Source organism: Felis catus, chromosome C2, assembly GCF_018350175.1.
Source record: "Felis catus isolate Fca126 chromosome C2, F.catus_Fca126_mat1.0, whole genome shotgun sequence".
Classification (NCBI taxonomy): Eukaryota; Metazoa; Chordata; class Mammalia; order Carnivora; family Felidae; genus Felis; species Felis catus.
In genome coordinates, this window is record NC_058376.1 from 120,995,310 (window position 1) to 121,011,794 (window position 16,485).

General features: G+C 34.7%; 1 protein-coding gene across 4 annotated transcripts in view; it reads left to right on the plus strand.

The window, feature by feature from the left end:
* Nucleotides 1-16,485, plus strand: part of XRN1 (5'-3' exoribonuclease 1) — a 119,517-nt gene that overhangs the window by 21,372 nt on the left and 81,660 nt on the right. For all 4 annotated transcript variants that reach the window (XM_045037486.1, XM_045037487.1, XM_045037488.1 and 1 more), the window contains 5 exons: nucleotides 3,791-3,860; nucleotides 4,072-4,177; nucleotides 6,943-7,032; nucleotides 11,996-12,152; nucleotides 13,735-13,854. In XM_045037486.1, the coding sequence (XP_044893421.1) occupies nucleotides 3,791-3,860; nucleotides 4,072-4,177; nucleotides 6,943-7,032; nucleotides 11,996-12,152; nucleotides 13,735-13,854 (543 nt within the window). The remainder of the gene's footprint in view (nucleotides 1-3,790; nucleotides 3,861-4,071; nucleotides 4,178-6,942; nucleotides 7,033-11,995; nucleotides 12,153-13,734; nucleotides 13,855-16,485) is intronic.

Sequence of the window (16,485 nt, forward strand, 5' to 3'; positions counted from 1 at the left end):
AGAGAGAGGGAGACACAGAATCTGAAGCAGGCTTCAGGCTCTGAGCTGTCAGCACAGAGCCCGACGTGGGGCTCAAACTCACAAGCCGTGAGATCATGACCAGAGCCAAAGTTGGACTCTTAACCGACTAAGCCACTCAGGTACCCCTAAAAATCAACTTCTTTTTAACCCTTGAAGAATATTCTGTTCTCTTTGCTCATCCATTCTACTAATAAGTGTAGCAAAACTTCTAAATATAAGTGCCCAGAAAATCAGTTATCTTTTGTAAAATGTGGGTATTTATATAACATTTAATATTGATATGTTAACTAGATCAGTGATTTTTCTATAGAAATAATTTATATATAAAATATACCAATAGGCTAGGTTAAGAGTAATATATCACAATATCTAATAAATGTTAGGTGCTCAGTAAATGAATAATAGAATCATTCACAATATGCTAATACCATACAAAGCATTAATAATAAACTCTAAAGAATGTCTTATATGTATTAGCTTGGAAAATAAACTTCTTCTGGAGTTTTCTGTACTTCTGAAGGTTTGGGGTTCTGATAAAATTGAGGAGTTTGCTGTACTCTCCTTGCTATACTGGTTCTATTTAGGCTTAAGCCTAGTAACTCTTGCTCCAGGAAGAGCAGTTACCCTGATTTTCTCTAGTGTAGTCCTAATTGGTTAGCTTTCCTTATTGGAACTTAGGAGCAGTCAGTTTGCATTCTACTGGGTTATTTCTCTTAAGAAAACAGGCTCAGCAACTTCTTGGGAACGTGTACTCAAAAAATTATACATCAGTAATTCCTGGCTGTACCCATCTCAGCTCCTTCCTTAAGCTTCCCAAGTCTTCAGGCATATGTAGTTAATGTTAGAGACACTGGCAAAATGAGAAGAACTAGAAGAAGAGCCCAAGCACTAGCAGAGGCCCTAGTTTGGATGAACAAAAGGAAATGGAGATAAGGGAATAAGAAGAACTAATGAGAGTCACTGGCAGTAGATAGGCAATCAGAAAATAAAAGAAAAGTTAAGATCACTGGGAGGAAAAACAGATGGGCAGGATGTGAAGAATGTGATGAGATGAGAGAACTATAGAAAAGCAAATGAGTCACATGAGAGAAAAATTTGGAAGTGGAGAATATAACAGAGTTATAAAAATGACAGAATCCAGGGCATCTGGGTGGCTCAGTTGGTTAAGCCTCAGACTTCGGCTCAGGTCTGATCTCACGGTTTGTGAGTTCCAGCCCCACATCAGGCTCTGTGCTGACAGCTTGGAGCCTGGAGCCTGCTTTGGATTCTGTGTCTCCCTCTCTGCTCCACCCCCGCTTGTGTTCTGTCTCTCAAAAAAAAATAATAAACATTAAAAAAATTAAAACAAAGAAAAAGAATGACGGAATCCAGGGATATGGAATATATGTACTATCTATAATTGTGGGAATCAATTATAAATGAATAGATTATGTTAACACAATAGATGAGAATTACCCATTACATATTTTTGATAAATTCAACATAATAAAGACTTAGTGAAAAAGTGATACAAAACCAAAAACATTTACACAGTATTTGAGGATTATTTTTATTTATTTACTTTTTATTTTGAGAGAGGTCACATGCAGATATGCACTGGCAGGGGAGGGGCAGAGGGAGAGAGAAAATCTTAAGCAGGCTTCACACCCAGCACAGAGCCCAAAGCAGGGCTCGATCTCAAAATAGTGAGATCATGACCTGAGCCAAAATCTGAAGTTGAATACTTAGCCAACTGAGCCACCCAGGCACCCTGAGGATTATTTTTTAAATGAACTTTTACAGTGTATCACTAAAGGCTCATTCAGTTCTTTTAAATATTTTTTAAATCTTCCTGTTAAATGTCTTACTTTGAAATATATCTTGATATATTGATTTATATGTATAATTAATTATAAGTATGATATATTATTATAATTAATTATTATATATGTTTATAATTATAATTATGTTAATAATAATTATATTGATTAATAATTTTTTTAGGGCCAGGAAACTCCTCCATATGTTGGGCTGCTTTATTTTTTATTTTTTTCACTTAACAGATTTTTATTTAATTATTGTTTTAATATGAAATTTATTGTCAGTTGGTTTCCATAAAACACCCAGTGCTCATCCCAACAGGTGCCCTCCTCAATACCCCTCACCCACCCTCCCCTCCCTCCCACCCCCTATCAACCCTCAGTTTATTGTCAGTTTTTAACAGTCTCTTATGCTTTGGCGCCCTCCCTCTCTTTTTTTTTTCCTTCCCTTCCCCCATAGTCTTCTGTTAAATTTCTCAGTATCCGCATAAGAGTGAAAACATATGGTATCTGTCTTTCTCTGTATGACTTACTTCACTTAGCATAACACTCTCCACTTCCATCCATGTTGCTACAAAAGGCCATATTTCATTCTTTCTCATTGCCAAGTAATATTCCATTGTGTATATAAACCACAATTTCTTTATCCATTCATCAGTTGATGGACATTAGGCTCTTTCCATAATTTGGCTATTGTTGAGAGTGCTGCTATAAACATTGGGGTACAAGTGCCCCTATGCATCAGCACTCCTGTACCCCTTGAGTAAATTCCTAGCAGTGCTGTTGCTGGGTCATAGGGCAGATCTATTTTTAATTTTTTGAGGAACCTCCACACTGCTTTCCAGAGCGGCTGCACCAATTTGCATTCCCACCAACAGTGCAAGAGGGTTCCCGTTTCTCCACATCCTCTCCAGCATCTGTAGTCTCCTGACTTGTTCATTTTAGCCACTCTGACTGGCGTGAGGTGGTGTCTGAGTGTGGTTTTGATTTGTATTTCCCTGATGAGGAGCGATGTTGAGCATCTTTTCATGTGCCTGTTGGCCATCTGAATGTCTTCTTTAGAGAAGTGTCTATTCATGTTTTCTGCCCATTTCTTCACTGGATTATTTGTTTTTCGGTGTGGAATTTGGTGAGTTCTTCATAGATTTTGGATACTAGCCCTTTGTCCGACATGTCACTTGCAAATATCTTTTCCCATTCCCCCAGTTGCCTTTTAGTTATGTTGATTGTTTCTTTTGCAGTGCACAAGCTTTTTATCTTCATGAGGTCGCAATAGTTCATTTTTGCTTTTAATTCCCTTGCCTTCGGAGATGTGTCAAGTAAGAAATTGCTGCGGCTGAGGTCAGAGAGGTTTTTTCCTGCTTTCTCCTCTAGGGTTTTGATGGTTTCCTGTCTCACATTCAGGTCCTTTATCCATTCTGAGTTTATTTTTGTGAATGGTGTAAGAAAGTGGTCTAGTTCCATCCTTCTGCATGTTGCTGTCCAGCTCTCCCGGCACCATTTGTTAAAGAGACTGTCTTTTTTCCATTGGATATTCGTTCCTGCTTTGTCAAAGATTAGTTGGCCATACTTTTGTGGGTCCAATTCTGGAGTCTCTATTCTATTCCATTGGTCTATGTGTCGGTTTTGGGCCAATACCATGCTGTCTTGATGATGACAGCTTTGTAGTAGAGGCTACAGTCTGGGATTGTGATGCCTCCCGCTTTGGTGGTCTTCTTCAGTATTACTTTGGCTGTTCGGGGTCTTTTGTGGTTCCATACAAATTTTAGGATTGCTTGTTCTAGCTTCAAGAAGAATGCAGGTGCAATTTTGATTGGGATTGCATTCAGTGTGTAGATTGCTTTGGGTGGTATTGACATTTTAACAATATTTATTCTTCCAATCCATGAGCATGGACTGTAATTATTATATATATGTTTATAAATTATAATTATATTAATAATTATTATATTGATTTATAATTTTTGTAGGGCCAGGAAGGCTCCTCCATATGTTGGGCTGCTTTAGACAAAAATGGAGAAGAAGTGGTAACTTCTAAAGGTGAGCACAAACTCTGTATTCAGTATGTTATTTTTTTGACAGAATAGTTACTATATCTTTCCTTAGCTAGTATTAATTCAATAATATTGGATAAAACAGATTTCTGTGATAGCATATAAGCATCTGCTTTGATATGTATTTATCAAAGCATTAGATGGAAAAACAGAATATTCATAATTGTCAGCCACTCTCTTTCTGTCCTTTTTTCCAGATAATTTAGAAGATGAGACTGAAGATGATGACCTATTTGAAACTGAGTTTAGACAATATAAAAGAACATATTACATGACGAAGATGGGAGTTGATGTAGTATCTGAGTACGTTTTTGCCAATGTTTTTACTTTAAAATAGAAAAAAATCATATTTTGCATTTCTTCAGAAAACAGCATAATTTTGATAGTTAAGGTAGTGGGAGAGGAGAATTCTTTGGCTATGTAAATTATTGTAGTGTCAATCTTTCAACTACTATGGTTTTGGAGGTGATATTAACTGATGTGTTATATTCCTGTGATAAAAATTGTCAAGTAGAAAATGGTTAGTTTTGTTTTTGCTTTCCATATTCCATTTGCACAGCACACTTACTTCAAAGGCTATCTGGCTTGGCCCCAGGTTAATTACCTAGTCCAAAAGTTCCTTAAGAACTTGACCTCTGTAATGGTGGCTTTCACACTTTTAAACTGTAGCTCACAGTATGAACTACATGTTTGTATTTTATTTAACAAAATTTTTTAAAGTGCTTACCAAGTGCCAGGAGCTATTCTAAGCATTTTAAAATATGGACTTATTTAATTCTCACAATTCTGTAAGATAAGTAAAATATTACTATTTTACAACAGAAATTAAGGAATTGAGAGGCTTTTTTTTGTTTTAAAGTGGATTCATTTGTTTTTTAGAGAGTTCATTTTTAAGTAATCTCTGCATCCAATATGGGGCTTGAACTTATAACCCCAAGATCAACAGTCGCATGCTCTATTGACTGAGCTAGCCAGACACCCTAAGGAATCAAGAGGCTTAAAATGGCTTGTCCAAGGTGACATAGTCAGTGAGTGGCAGAGCCAGGATTTGAACACAGGCTGTCTGGCTCAGATTTAATACTCTCTCTCCCTTTTTTATTTGTTTTTTTGTTTGTTTGTTTGTTTATTTTTTAGTAATCTCTATACCCAGCATGAAGCTCACACTCATAACCCCAAGATCAAGAGTCACATGTTCTTCCAACTGAGTAGCCAGGCACCCCCAGAGTTTATATTCTTAACCACTAGAGGAGGCTGCTTCTCTATAAGTGAAATAAGAGCTTCATGAAATGCCATGTACCTTTTTTCATACTTACATGTTATACTTAGATATTTTCTATACTATTATTTTTTTAATATAATAAAGTACTAAGTATTAGATTTTTTCTAGAGTCTGTCCAGAGATAGACCCAAGTCTTCAGATGTTGCTTTATGTACTCTCAGACTGTCTTCTAGGCTAGACATAGTCTTTCTCATCTATATTCATACTGACCTCCAGTAACTAGAGGTATAAGAATTCTAGTACAAGTCACCGGATCATTTGAAGCTTTGTCAACTACTATTATCATGTAAGACTTTTGAGACTTGAGAAATAAAATATTTAAAATAGTTAATAACCCTTCTAACCCTTTATTTAGTCCTTATCTTTCCTTGATTATAGTTATATAGTGCTATAATACCTGCTGTTGGCACTAAATGCTTAATTTGATAGCTAATAATCTGTTTTATTTTCCTTTTCTTTTCCTTTTATATATTAAACTATAGACTTATTAAAATGTGATACCGTTTATTTGCCTAGCAAATAAGCAAATCTTTTAAAATTGTTATATTTGATGTTGGTCCAGGAGTGATGGTAGTGTTCTTCCTTAATTACTGATGGGGATATAAACTGGTAAAATTATTTGGAAAGTACATGTCCAAAAAGTTAAACTATTTATCCCTTTGACTCAATAATTCTAATTATTAATCTGTTTAAAAATATAAACTTAAACACAGAAGATCCTTATATACACAAGGGTGTTTATTACACAGTTTTTTATAATAGTACAGAATTAGAAATGATCTACATGTCATCATAATCATGTCCATCTCCTCTTTGTGACAGTCACCATCTTGCCATAACACTGTCTCCAGAATCTGTAGAACTGCTAAACTGGTACTTATAAAAAGTTCATAATAATTTAAAAAGATACTTATAGTATGTTATTAAATACGAATTTCAAAAGCAGGACACAAAATCATATATACAGTATACTCTCATTACAATAAAAAAAAAAAACCTGGGCACGGAAAAAAGACTGAAAAGAAATATACCAAAATGTAATAGTAATTGCTGTTAGGTGATAAAAATACTTTTCTTCATTAATAATGAAAAAATTTTCATTTTCAAAAGTGTGCTTTCCAGAAATATTTATATCTGGAATTTCTAATTGCGTCTGTACCTAAATTTTGATAACAGACACTAATAAGGTTTACGGCTATTTTTTGGTTTTAGCCCAAGGTATGTGTGCCTGTCTGTCTGTCTGTCTGTGTCTGTGTGTAGAAATATTTTCCCTTAAATTATGGTTGAGAAAGAAATGATTAGAGGGAATTTTGTTCAGTGGGGATAGCACTTTTCCATGTATCTTCTAGCTGCTATAACCAGATTCTACAGTCTTCCTGATTTCCTCCTGTGATTTTCTCAGGCATCCTCGCTGATAGTTTCCCATCCCTGTATCTCGTTACACCCTCACTATTGAGGAGTGGTAGTGACACTTCTTAGAAAGCTTCCTTGGCCATATCCTCAAACTTTAAATCACACATATAGTACACTGACTGAATAAATATGCACAGTAGGTTTAAGTCTTCTAATAATCGCTTTAGGAAAACTATATGGCAAAACTTTAATCTGACAGAATGGAATTTGTTTTAAATAGTATTTTGGAATTTTTCTGATTACAGTTTTTAACTTATTCAGTGATTATATAAAACATATGTGAGGCAGGGTGTATCAGCAGATATTGTGCTCTAAAGATAAATGACCTGTCTTCAAAAATTAATGTTATAATTAAAATATGCTTTTCTGTTTTTAGTGACTTCCTGGCTGATCAAGCTGCATGTTATGTTCAGGCAATACAGTGGATTTTGCACTATTACTATCATGGAGTTCAGTCCTGGAGCTGGTGAGGGAATAAAAGAAAAATAAAGTTTTGATTTTTTTTTTTAATGACGATTCATTACTATAATCTCATTTGGGATTCTCTTTTCTCTTTATTCCTATTTATGGTGGCATTTTTAAAAAGGCACATATGGCCAAGTTTAAATGAAATACCAGTAATCTTTTCTTATATGAAAATAGTTTTTAAAGACTTTTGTGTAACAAAGATGCTTCCAGCCCTAGCAAATGGCCAATAATGAAAGCTCTTTAAATCTAAGGATCTAAAATTTTCTATCATGAGGAATCAGCTGTGACAAAGTCTTGATAATTATTAGGTCTGAGTGATGGTTATATAGGGTTGTTCATTATATTCTTTGCTACATTATTGTATACTTGAAAAAATTGTTCTAGTGAGTAATTATTAAAGAATGGGTTATTTCAATGTTAGACTGGGAAGGGTAAAAAAGAAATGAGAAAGGAATTATTTGCTTTTCCTGGAAATAGTAATAATAATCATGCTTCCTCTTCCAGCAAGTTCCATCTACATTTCCAAACCATCCACCAAAATAGAAAAATAACAAACCCAGGGAAAAGTAGAGACTTTTAGGAGATGAGATAGTTTGTTGTTTTGATAGCACCTTTGCTAGGCTTTGTTTTAAAGCACCACACAGCAGCACTTCCAAAACTCAAACAGGAAGAAATAGAAAACTTGAACAGACCCATAACCAGCAAAGAAATTGAATCACTTATCAAAAATCTCCCAACAAATAAGAGTCCAGGACCAGATGGCTTCCCTGGGGAATTCTACCAGACATTTAAAGCAGAGATAATACCTATCCTTCTCAAGCTGTTCCAAAAAATAGAAAGGGAAGGAAAACTTCCAGACTCATTCTATGAAGCCAGTATAACTTTGATTCCTAAACCAGACAGAGACCCATTAAAAAAAGAGAACTACAGGCCAAAATCCCTGATGAATATGGATGCAAAAAGTCTCAACAAGATACTAGCAAATCGAATTCAACAGCATATAAAAAGAATTCTTCACCATGCTCAAGTGGGATTCATTCCTGGGCTGCAGGGCTGGTTCAACATTCACAAATCAATCAGCATGATACATCATATTAATAAAAGAAAAGATAAGAACCGTATGATCCTGTCATTTGATGCAGAAAAAGCATTTGACAAAATTCAGCATCCTTTCTTCATAAAAACCCTCGAGAAAGCCGGGATAGAAGGAACATACTTAAACATCATAAAAAACTTTTATGAAAAGCCCACAGCTAATATCATCCTCAATGGGGAAAAACTGAGAGCTTTCCCCCTGAGATCAGGAACAAGACAGGGATGTCCACTCTCACCGCTTGTGTTTAACATAGTGTTGGAAGTAGTAGCATCAGCAATCAGACAACAAAAGGAAATCAAACGCATCAAAATTGACAAAGATGAAGTCAAGTTTTCACTTTTTGCAGATGACATGATATACATGGAAAACCCAATAGACTCCACCAAAATTCTGCTAGAACTGATACATGAATTCAGCATAGTCGCAGGATACAAAATAAATGTACAGAAATCAGTTGCATTCTTATACACTAACAATGAAGCAACAGAAAGAAAAATAAAGAAACTGATCCCATTCACAATTGCACCAAGAAGCATAAAATACCTAGGAATAAACCTGACCAAAGATGTAAAAGATCTGTATGCTGAAAACTATAGAAAGCTTATGAAGGAAATTGAAGAAGATATAAAGAAATGGAAAAACATTCTGTGCTCATGGATTGGAAGAATAAATATTGTTAAAATGTCAATACCACCCAAAGCAATCTACACACTGAATGCAATCCCAATCAAAATTGCACCTGCATTCTTCTTGAAGCTAGAACAAGCAATCCTAAAATTTGTATGGAACCACAAAAGACCCCGAACAGCCAAAGTAATACTGAAGAAGACCACCAAAGCGGGAGGCATCACAATCCCAGACTGTAGCCTCTACTACAAAGCTGTCATCATCAAGACAGCATGGTATTGGCCCAAAACCGACACATAGACCAATGGAATAGAATAGAGACTCCAGAATTGGACCCACAAAAGTATGGCCAACTAATCTTTGACAAAGCAGGAACGAATATCCAATGGAAAAAAGACAGTCTCTTTAACAAATGGTGCCGGGAGAGCTGGACAGCAACATGCAGAAGGATGGAACTAGACCACTTTCTTACACCATTCACAAAAATAAACTCAGAATGGATAAAGGACCTGAATGTGAGACAGGAAACCATCAAAACCCTAGAGGAGAAAGCAGGAAAAAACCTCTCTGACCTCAGCCGCAGCAATTTCTTACTTGACACATCTCCGAAGGCAAGGGAATTAAAAGCAAAAATGAACTATTGCGACCTCATGAAGATAAAAAGCTTGTGCACTGCAAAAGAAACAATCAACATAACTAAAAGGCAACTGGGGGAATGGGAAAAGATATTTGCAAGTGACATGTCGGACAAAGGGCTAGTATCCAAAATCTATGAAGAACTCACCAAATTCCACACCGAAAAACAAATAATCCAGTGAAGAAATGGGCAGAAAACATGAATAGACACTTCTCTAAAGAAGACATTCAGATGGCCAACAGGCACATGAAAAGATGCTCAACATCGCTCCTCATCAGGGAAATACAAATCAAAACCACACTCAGACACCACCTCACGCCAGTCAGAGTGGCTAAAATGAACAAGTCAGGAGACTACAGATGCTGGAGAGGATGTGGAGAAACGGGAACCCTCTTGCACTGTTGGTGGGAATGCAAATTGGTGCAGCCGCTCTGGAAAGCAGTGTGGAGGTTCCTCAAAAAATTAAAAATAGATCTGCCCTATGACCCAGCAACAGCACTGCTAGGAATTTACCCAAGGGGTACAGGAGTGCTGATGCATAGGGGCACTTGTACCCCAATGTTTATAGCAGCACTCTCAACAATAGCCAAATTATGGAAAGAGCCTAATGTCCATCAACTGATGAATGGATAAAGAAATTGTGGTTTATATACACAATGGAATATTACTTGGCAATGAGAAAGAATGAAATACGGCCTTTTGTAGCAACATGGATGGAAGTGGAGAGTGTTATGCTAAGTGAAGTAAGTCATACAGAGAAAGACAGATACCATATGTTTTCACTCTTATGCGGATACTGAGAAATTTAACAGAAGACTATGGGGGAAGGGAAGGAAAAAAAAAGAGAGGGAGGGCGCCAAAGCATAAGAGACTGTTAAAAACTGACAATAAACTGAGGGTTGATAGGGGGTGGGAGGGAGGGGAGGGTGGGTGAGGGGTATTGAGGAGGGCACCTGTTGGGATGAGCACTGGGTGTTGTTTGGAAACCAATTTGACAATAAATTTCGTATTAAAAAAAAAAGCACCACACAACAAAACAAACCAATGCAAATTATGTCTATTAGTTGCGATGTCACTTAATAACCTTTTAAAAAAATCTTTGCAGTAACTAACTTAATTCTGAGGACGTCTCTGAAGAGCATCCTAATGATGAAAATCCTTGATTTTCCATTTTTTAATAGGGTGCTTATAAGCTGTTCCTATTATTTATCAGACATTAAGGCCAGGTGCTTGAAAAGCGTATTCTCATATAATCCTCACCACTATATAAAGTATTGTCTGACTTTTACAGATGACGTTCAGTTATCTTTATTACTTTAGAAAGGAGCCTTTTTTTTAATGTTTTATTTTATTTTTGAGACATAGAGGGAACAGAAGCAGGGGAGGGGCAGAGAGAGAGGGAGACGCAGAATTTGAAGCAGGCTCCAGTCTCTGAGCTGTCACCAAAGAGCCTGACGTGGGGCTCGAACTCACACACCACGATATCATGACCTGAGCCAAAGTCGGACACTTAACCAACTGAGCCACCCAGGTGCCCCTAGAAAATAATATTTTTAAAGTCATATACCCAAAAATCAAGTCTAAGCCTGATTCCAAAGTTTATACATTTTCCATTCTGCATACCATTACCTCCTGAATTTTCTCATCATTTTGAAATGTCATAATTATGGAATATAAAAATATTTCTTTATTTTTGTAGTATACTTAGTCAAATATTAAGATTATAATTTTTGAAAAATTGTGTGTTCAAGGCTTTGCAAAAATATCTATACCTGTAGTTAGAAATAGTGTGTATGATTGTTAAATGGTTTAATCCTATCACAAACACGATAATATATATACCAGTTCAAAGATAAACATTCTTAGGACTGACTAGTAACAGCTACATGAGCTCAGACTCTCTTCTCTCTACCCTCTTGAGAGAGGCTCCAGCTCATGTGTGCTATAACTGAAATGTCTTCTGGCTACCTCATTACTTCAGTCCAAGAATGATACACACTCAATATTCACACTCAATATAATAGAACCATTATATATATTTATATTTATATATTAATATATATACACACACAGACATATATGTGTATATATATACACGTATGTCTATATATATGTGTATTTATGTATGTATATATATTTAGTATATGTATTTATATGTGTTTAAATATATAGTATATATGTACATATATGTATACATATATACATATGTGTATATATATGTATATGTATGTTTAAATATATAGTATATATATTTATGTATATGTATTTATATTTATTTACATGTATATGCATATATGTATATATATTTATTTATTGCATATATATATGTATATAGATGTATCCTTCAATTACATGATACATCCCAATTTTGAAATTGTAAAATTATACTTTGAAAATTAAGGTAATATAACTTTTGTTGCCACCACTTGACCTAAATTTTCTAACACTGCTGATTTGTTAAATCAAGTGATAAAATTATGGGTGGTAATTTTTTTCCTTTAGAGTTATTGCTGTGTTGTTAAATAAGGAAAAGTATGTATTTAATATATTGATCTGTTTCATAAAGTTACCAATTGTTTAAAACTCAGTTTTGTTTTACAGGTATTATCCCTACCATTATGCACCTTTCCTATCTGATATCCGCAACATCAGCACACTCAAAATCCATTTTGAACTAGGAAAACCTTTTAAGCCATTTGAACAGCTTCTTGCTGTACTTCCAGCAGCTAGCAAAAATTTACTTCCTACGTGCTACCAGGTGGGTTTTAAACTAAAATGTTTTTATGTCCCTTTTGATACTTAGGAGCTCTTCATCCAAACCTAGAAATGTAATATCCAAACTTCTTTAATAGCTAAATATATTGACTTCCAGTTTCAAATACAATATTTCTTACACAGATGTTTTGAAAAATAACCCCTTGATTTAGCGTTAGCTTAAAACAGAGTTAGCTTTGTTTTAAAAATGCATACAATTTTCGTAAACCATTCAGAGCATGACTTCTTTATTTTCAGCACCTTTAAGCACATTTTCAGTTTGTCTCTGCACTGATGAAAGTAAACTATGACAGGCAAAATGTGAAGCCATTTACTTTGTCCAAACAATTACAGATTAATTCCTGTTCTTTTACCCTTTATTTATTAGAATAGGGATGGTTCTATTGAGTCCTTTATCTCGACAGAAGTATTATCTCAGTTTATATTTAGGTTTTAAGCATTTAGTTTATCAAATTGTGGAATGAAAGGCTTTTCTCTGGTTAATATAGTTTGCATAACGGGAGGAAGATATTTTAGGAGTATTTGGGTCACCACAGTTACACTAAGCCTACTAAACTGATTCTGAGGGCAAACTTCATTTAGTTCTTTTAGGATATCAATCTTTTCTTCTAATTCTGTGGTCTGGTCCCAAGAATTAAAGTATACACACATAGACACACTTGCACACAAGAAGTGGAGTGTACACACACACACACCTTTTGTTATTTGACTGTCAGGGTCCATTCTTCATCTTCCTAAAACATTATCTCTCCTTCATCCTGGCCTCTGACCTCCCTTTCCTCTTAAGTTTGATGCTTTTTTCCCTACGTTCAGATACATTAAGAATTGATATTCAACTACTCTTGACCAGTTTAATCATGCAGGTGTTTTACAGCCACATCTGTTGATTGTTCTGTGCCCATGCCATACTGGTTATTAAATATTTTGAGTACTACTCTGAGAAATATGCTACTTTATTTCTTTAAAAAATATTATACCATAATCTTTCATATTCATTTCCTAGAAGATATCCTTATGCTTCTTTCATCTACTCTAAGATCTCTAATAAGAACATCTTTTTATTGGACTTTTTATCTTTGCTATTAGTGGTGAAGAGATTCTTGGATTTTAGGATTTTTTTCTTTTTAAATTATCTTAGATACCGTCCTTACATTACTTAACAAAATCAATTGATTAGGACACAAAAATAAACTGTTTAAGGTTAAAAATAGAGGACTGTTGGCAGCCTGTGAAATCAAGTCTGAAAATAGAATTTAAGTGAGCCTTGTAAAGTGGTAAGACAACAAAAGATAGAAAAGGGAAAGTTGAAATTCAGAGTAAAGATGGTTTTACTATATAAGTAGGACATTGGAATGGCAAAGTGATGAGTAGCAGTAAAATTAGAAGTCGTATAGTTGAAAATCAAAATATAGCAAGTATATTGCAATATTTCCAAGATGTAAAAATTTAGTTTTGCCTTGCTTAGAAATTTTAAACTGTAACATGAGCAAATACTGTAAATATATTAACAAAAAGTTATATTGATATTAGTTCTTTTATTTCTGTTCCTCTTTATCTTTCCATAGCACTTGATGACCAGTGAAGACTCACCAATTATAGAATATTATCCACCTGATTTTAAAACTGACCTAAATGGGAAACAACAGGAATGGGAAGCTGTGGTCCTAATCCCTTTTATTGATGAGGTCAGTGCCCTCAATAGTTATATGTACACACATATATTCTTTTTTTTTTTCCCTTCAAGTTTTTGTTTAAATTCCAGGTAGTTAACATATAGTGTAAAATTAGTTTCAGGTGCAGAATTTAGTGGTTCATCACTTACATAAAACAAACACCTGGTGCTCATCACAACTGGTGTCCTCCTTAATCCCCATCACCTATTTAACTTCTCTCCACACTGCCCCCTGCCCAGTCCACCCTTTCTCTAGTAACCATCAGTTTGTTCTCTGTGGTTAAGACTCTTTTTCTTGGTTTGCCTCTTTTTTATTCCCCTTTTGTTCATTTGTTTTGTTTCTTAAATTCCACCAATAAATGAAATCATATGGTATTTGTTTTTCTCTGACTTATTTTGGTTAGTATAATACTCTCTAGGTCCATCCATGTCATTGCAAAAAAAAAAAAAAAAAAAGAAAAGGAAAAGGTTTTACAATGAATTATCTAAGCTTCCTACCACAAAAAGCTAAAAAAATGAGAAATTAAACCCAGACCAAGCAGAATGAAGGAAAAAATAAAAATAGGAACAGAAATCCACAGAAAATGAGCAAACAGTAGATAAAAATGAGTGTAACCAAAAGCTGGTTCTTTAAAAAGGTTAATAAAATTGATAAAATCCTAGCTAGACTGATCAAGATCGGGGGAAGGGGACAAGAGGGAGGGAAAAAGAAATCAGATGAATTGCCAATATCAGGAATGGAAAAGGAGGTATCCTATAGATTTTACATATATTCAAAGGACAGTTAAAGAATATTGTGAACAACATTATGTGAACAAATTCAACAATCTAAATGAAATGAACACATTTCTTTGAAGACACAGTTCAGCAAAACTAACAAAAAATTTTTAATCTGAATAGTCCTGTATCTTTTAAAGACATTTAATTCATAATTTAAAACCTTCCCACAGAGAAAATTCTCAACTCAGATGTGTTTACTTGTGAATTCTAGCAAACATTAAAGGAAGAAATAATACCACTTTTACACAAACTTGGAAAATAGAAGAGGGAAAGTCACTCTCCAATATATTTTAAATAGGGCGACTGTATTTTTTTCACATCTTTTTTTTTTTTTTTTTAAGTAAGCTCTACACACAACGTTGAGCTCAAACTCATAAGCCCAAGATCAAGTGTCACATACTCTACTGACTGAGCCAGCCAGGCGCCCCTTTAAACATATTTGATTAGACCAGCATAACCCAGATGCCCAAACTAGACAGTCTGCTAGTCTGCCCTTGGGCCAAAATTCACATCCTGTCCAAATACAAAACTCACTGACCTCTCCCAAAAATCTCATCTCATTACATATTAAACTCAAAGTCTAGGATTTGATCTTTAAATTTTTTATTTTATAATTTTTTCCGGATTTTGCTACTACTTTACTCTTCATACCACTTTTTCTATAAATGCTTTGAAAATGTCATAGACAGTTACCAGACTAAAAGTCTAGGAGGCTACTCTGGAAAATAGTTCAGTAGTTTCTTACAAAGTTAAACATACATTTACTCTTCAATCCAGCAGTCACACTCCTGGATATTTATCTTAGAAAAAATTAACACTGTCTTCACACAAAAGCCTGTACACAAATATTCAGAGCAACTTACTTGTAATAACCCAAATTGGAAAAAATTCATATATCCTTTAATGAGAGAGTAGATAAACAAAAGGTAGTATATCCATTTAGTAGAATATTACTCAGCAATATAAAGAGCTATTGATATAAGCAACTTGGATGAAAAAAAATTCACTTGAGTGAAAAAAGTCAGAATGTTATGTATTATATGGTTCCATTTATATAATATTCTTTTTTTTCCTATGGAGATAGAAGTTTAGTGAATACAGCCCAAGGGAGTCACCCAGGCTGGACAACAGAGGAGAGGCTGTTTGCCTATAATATTCTTGAAATGACAAAATGATTGTGATGTAAAACATGCAGCAGTTGTTAGGGGTGAAGATTGGGGATAGGGTGACAAAACAGATGAACATAAAGTAAGGGAAACAAAAATAATACAAAAACAGGGAGGGGGACAAAACAAAAGAGGCTTATAAATATGGAGAACAAACAGGGTTGCTGGAGGGGTTGTGGGAGAGGGGATGGGCTAAATGGGTAAGAGGCATTAAGGAATCTACTCCTGAAATCATTGCTTCACTATATATTAACTAATTTGGATGTAAAGTTTAAAAAATAAAAAGTAAAGTCAAATTACAAATTTAAAAAAATAATTAAAAATTAAAAAAATAAATTTAAAAACTAAAAAAAATTTTTAAGAAGATTGGGGATAGGGTGTGATTATAAAGGAGCAACAAGGAGTTTCTTCATGATGATGTAACAGTTGTTTATTCTAGTTTTAGTGGTGGTTATATGAATCCATACATATGATAAAAATTTTGTAGCACTGTACACATAAGAAATCACATACAAAAACCAGTGAAATCTGAGTAAGTCTTTAGTTAAAAGTGTTGTACTAACGTCATTATCCTGATTTTGATAATGTACTTGAGGCTATGTGTATGATGTTATCACTGGGAAAACCTGGATGAAAGGTACATGGGAACACTCTGTACTAATTTTGCAGCTTCTTGTGAATCTTCATCTTTTTTGCCA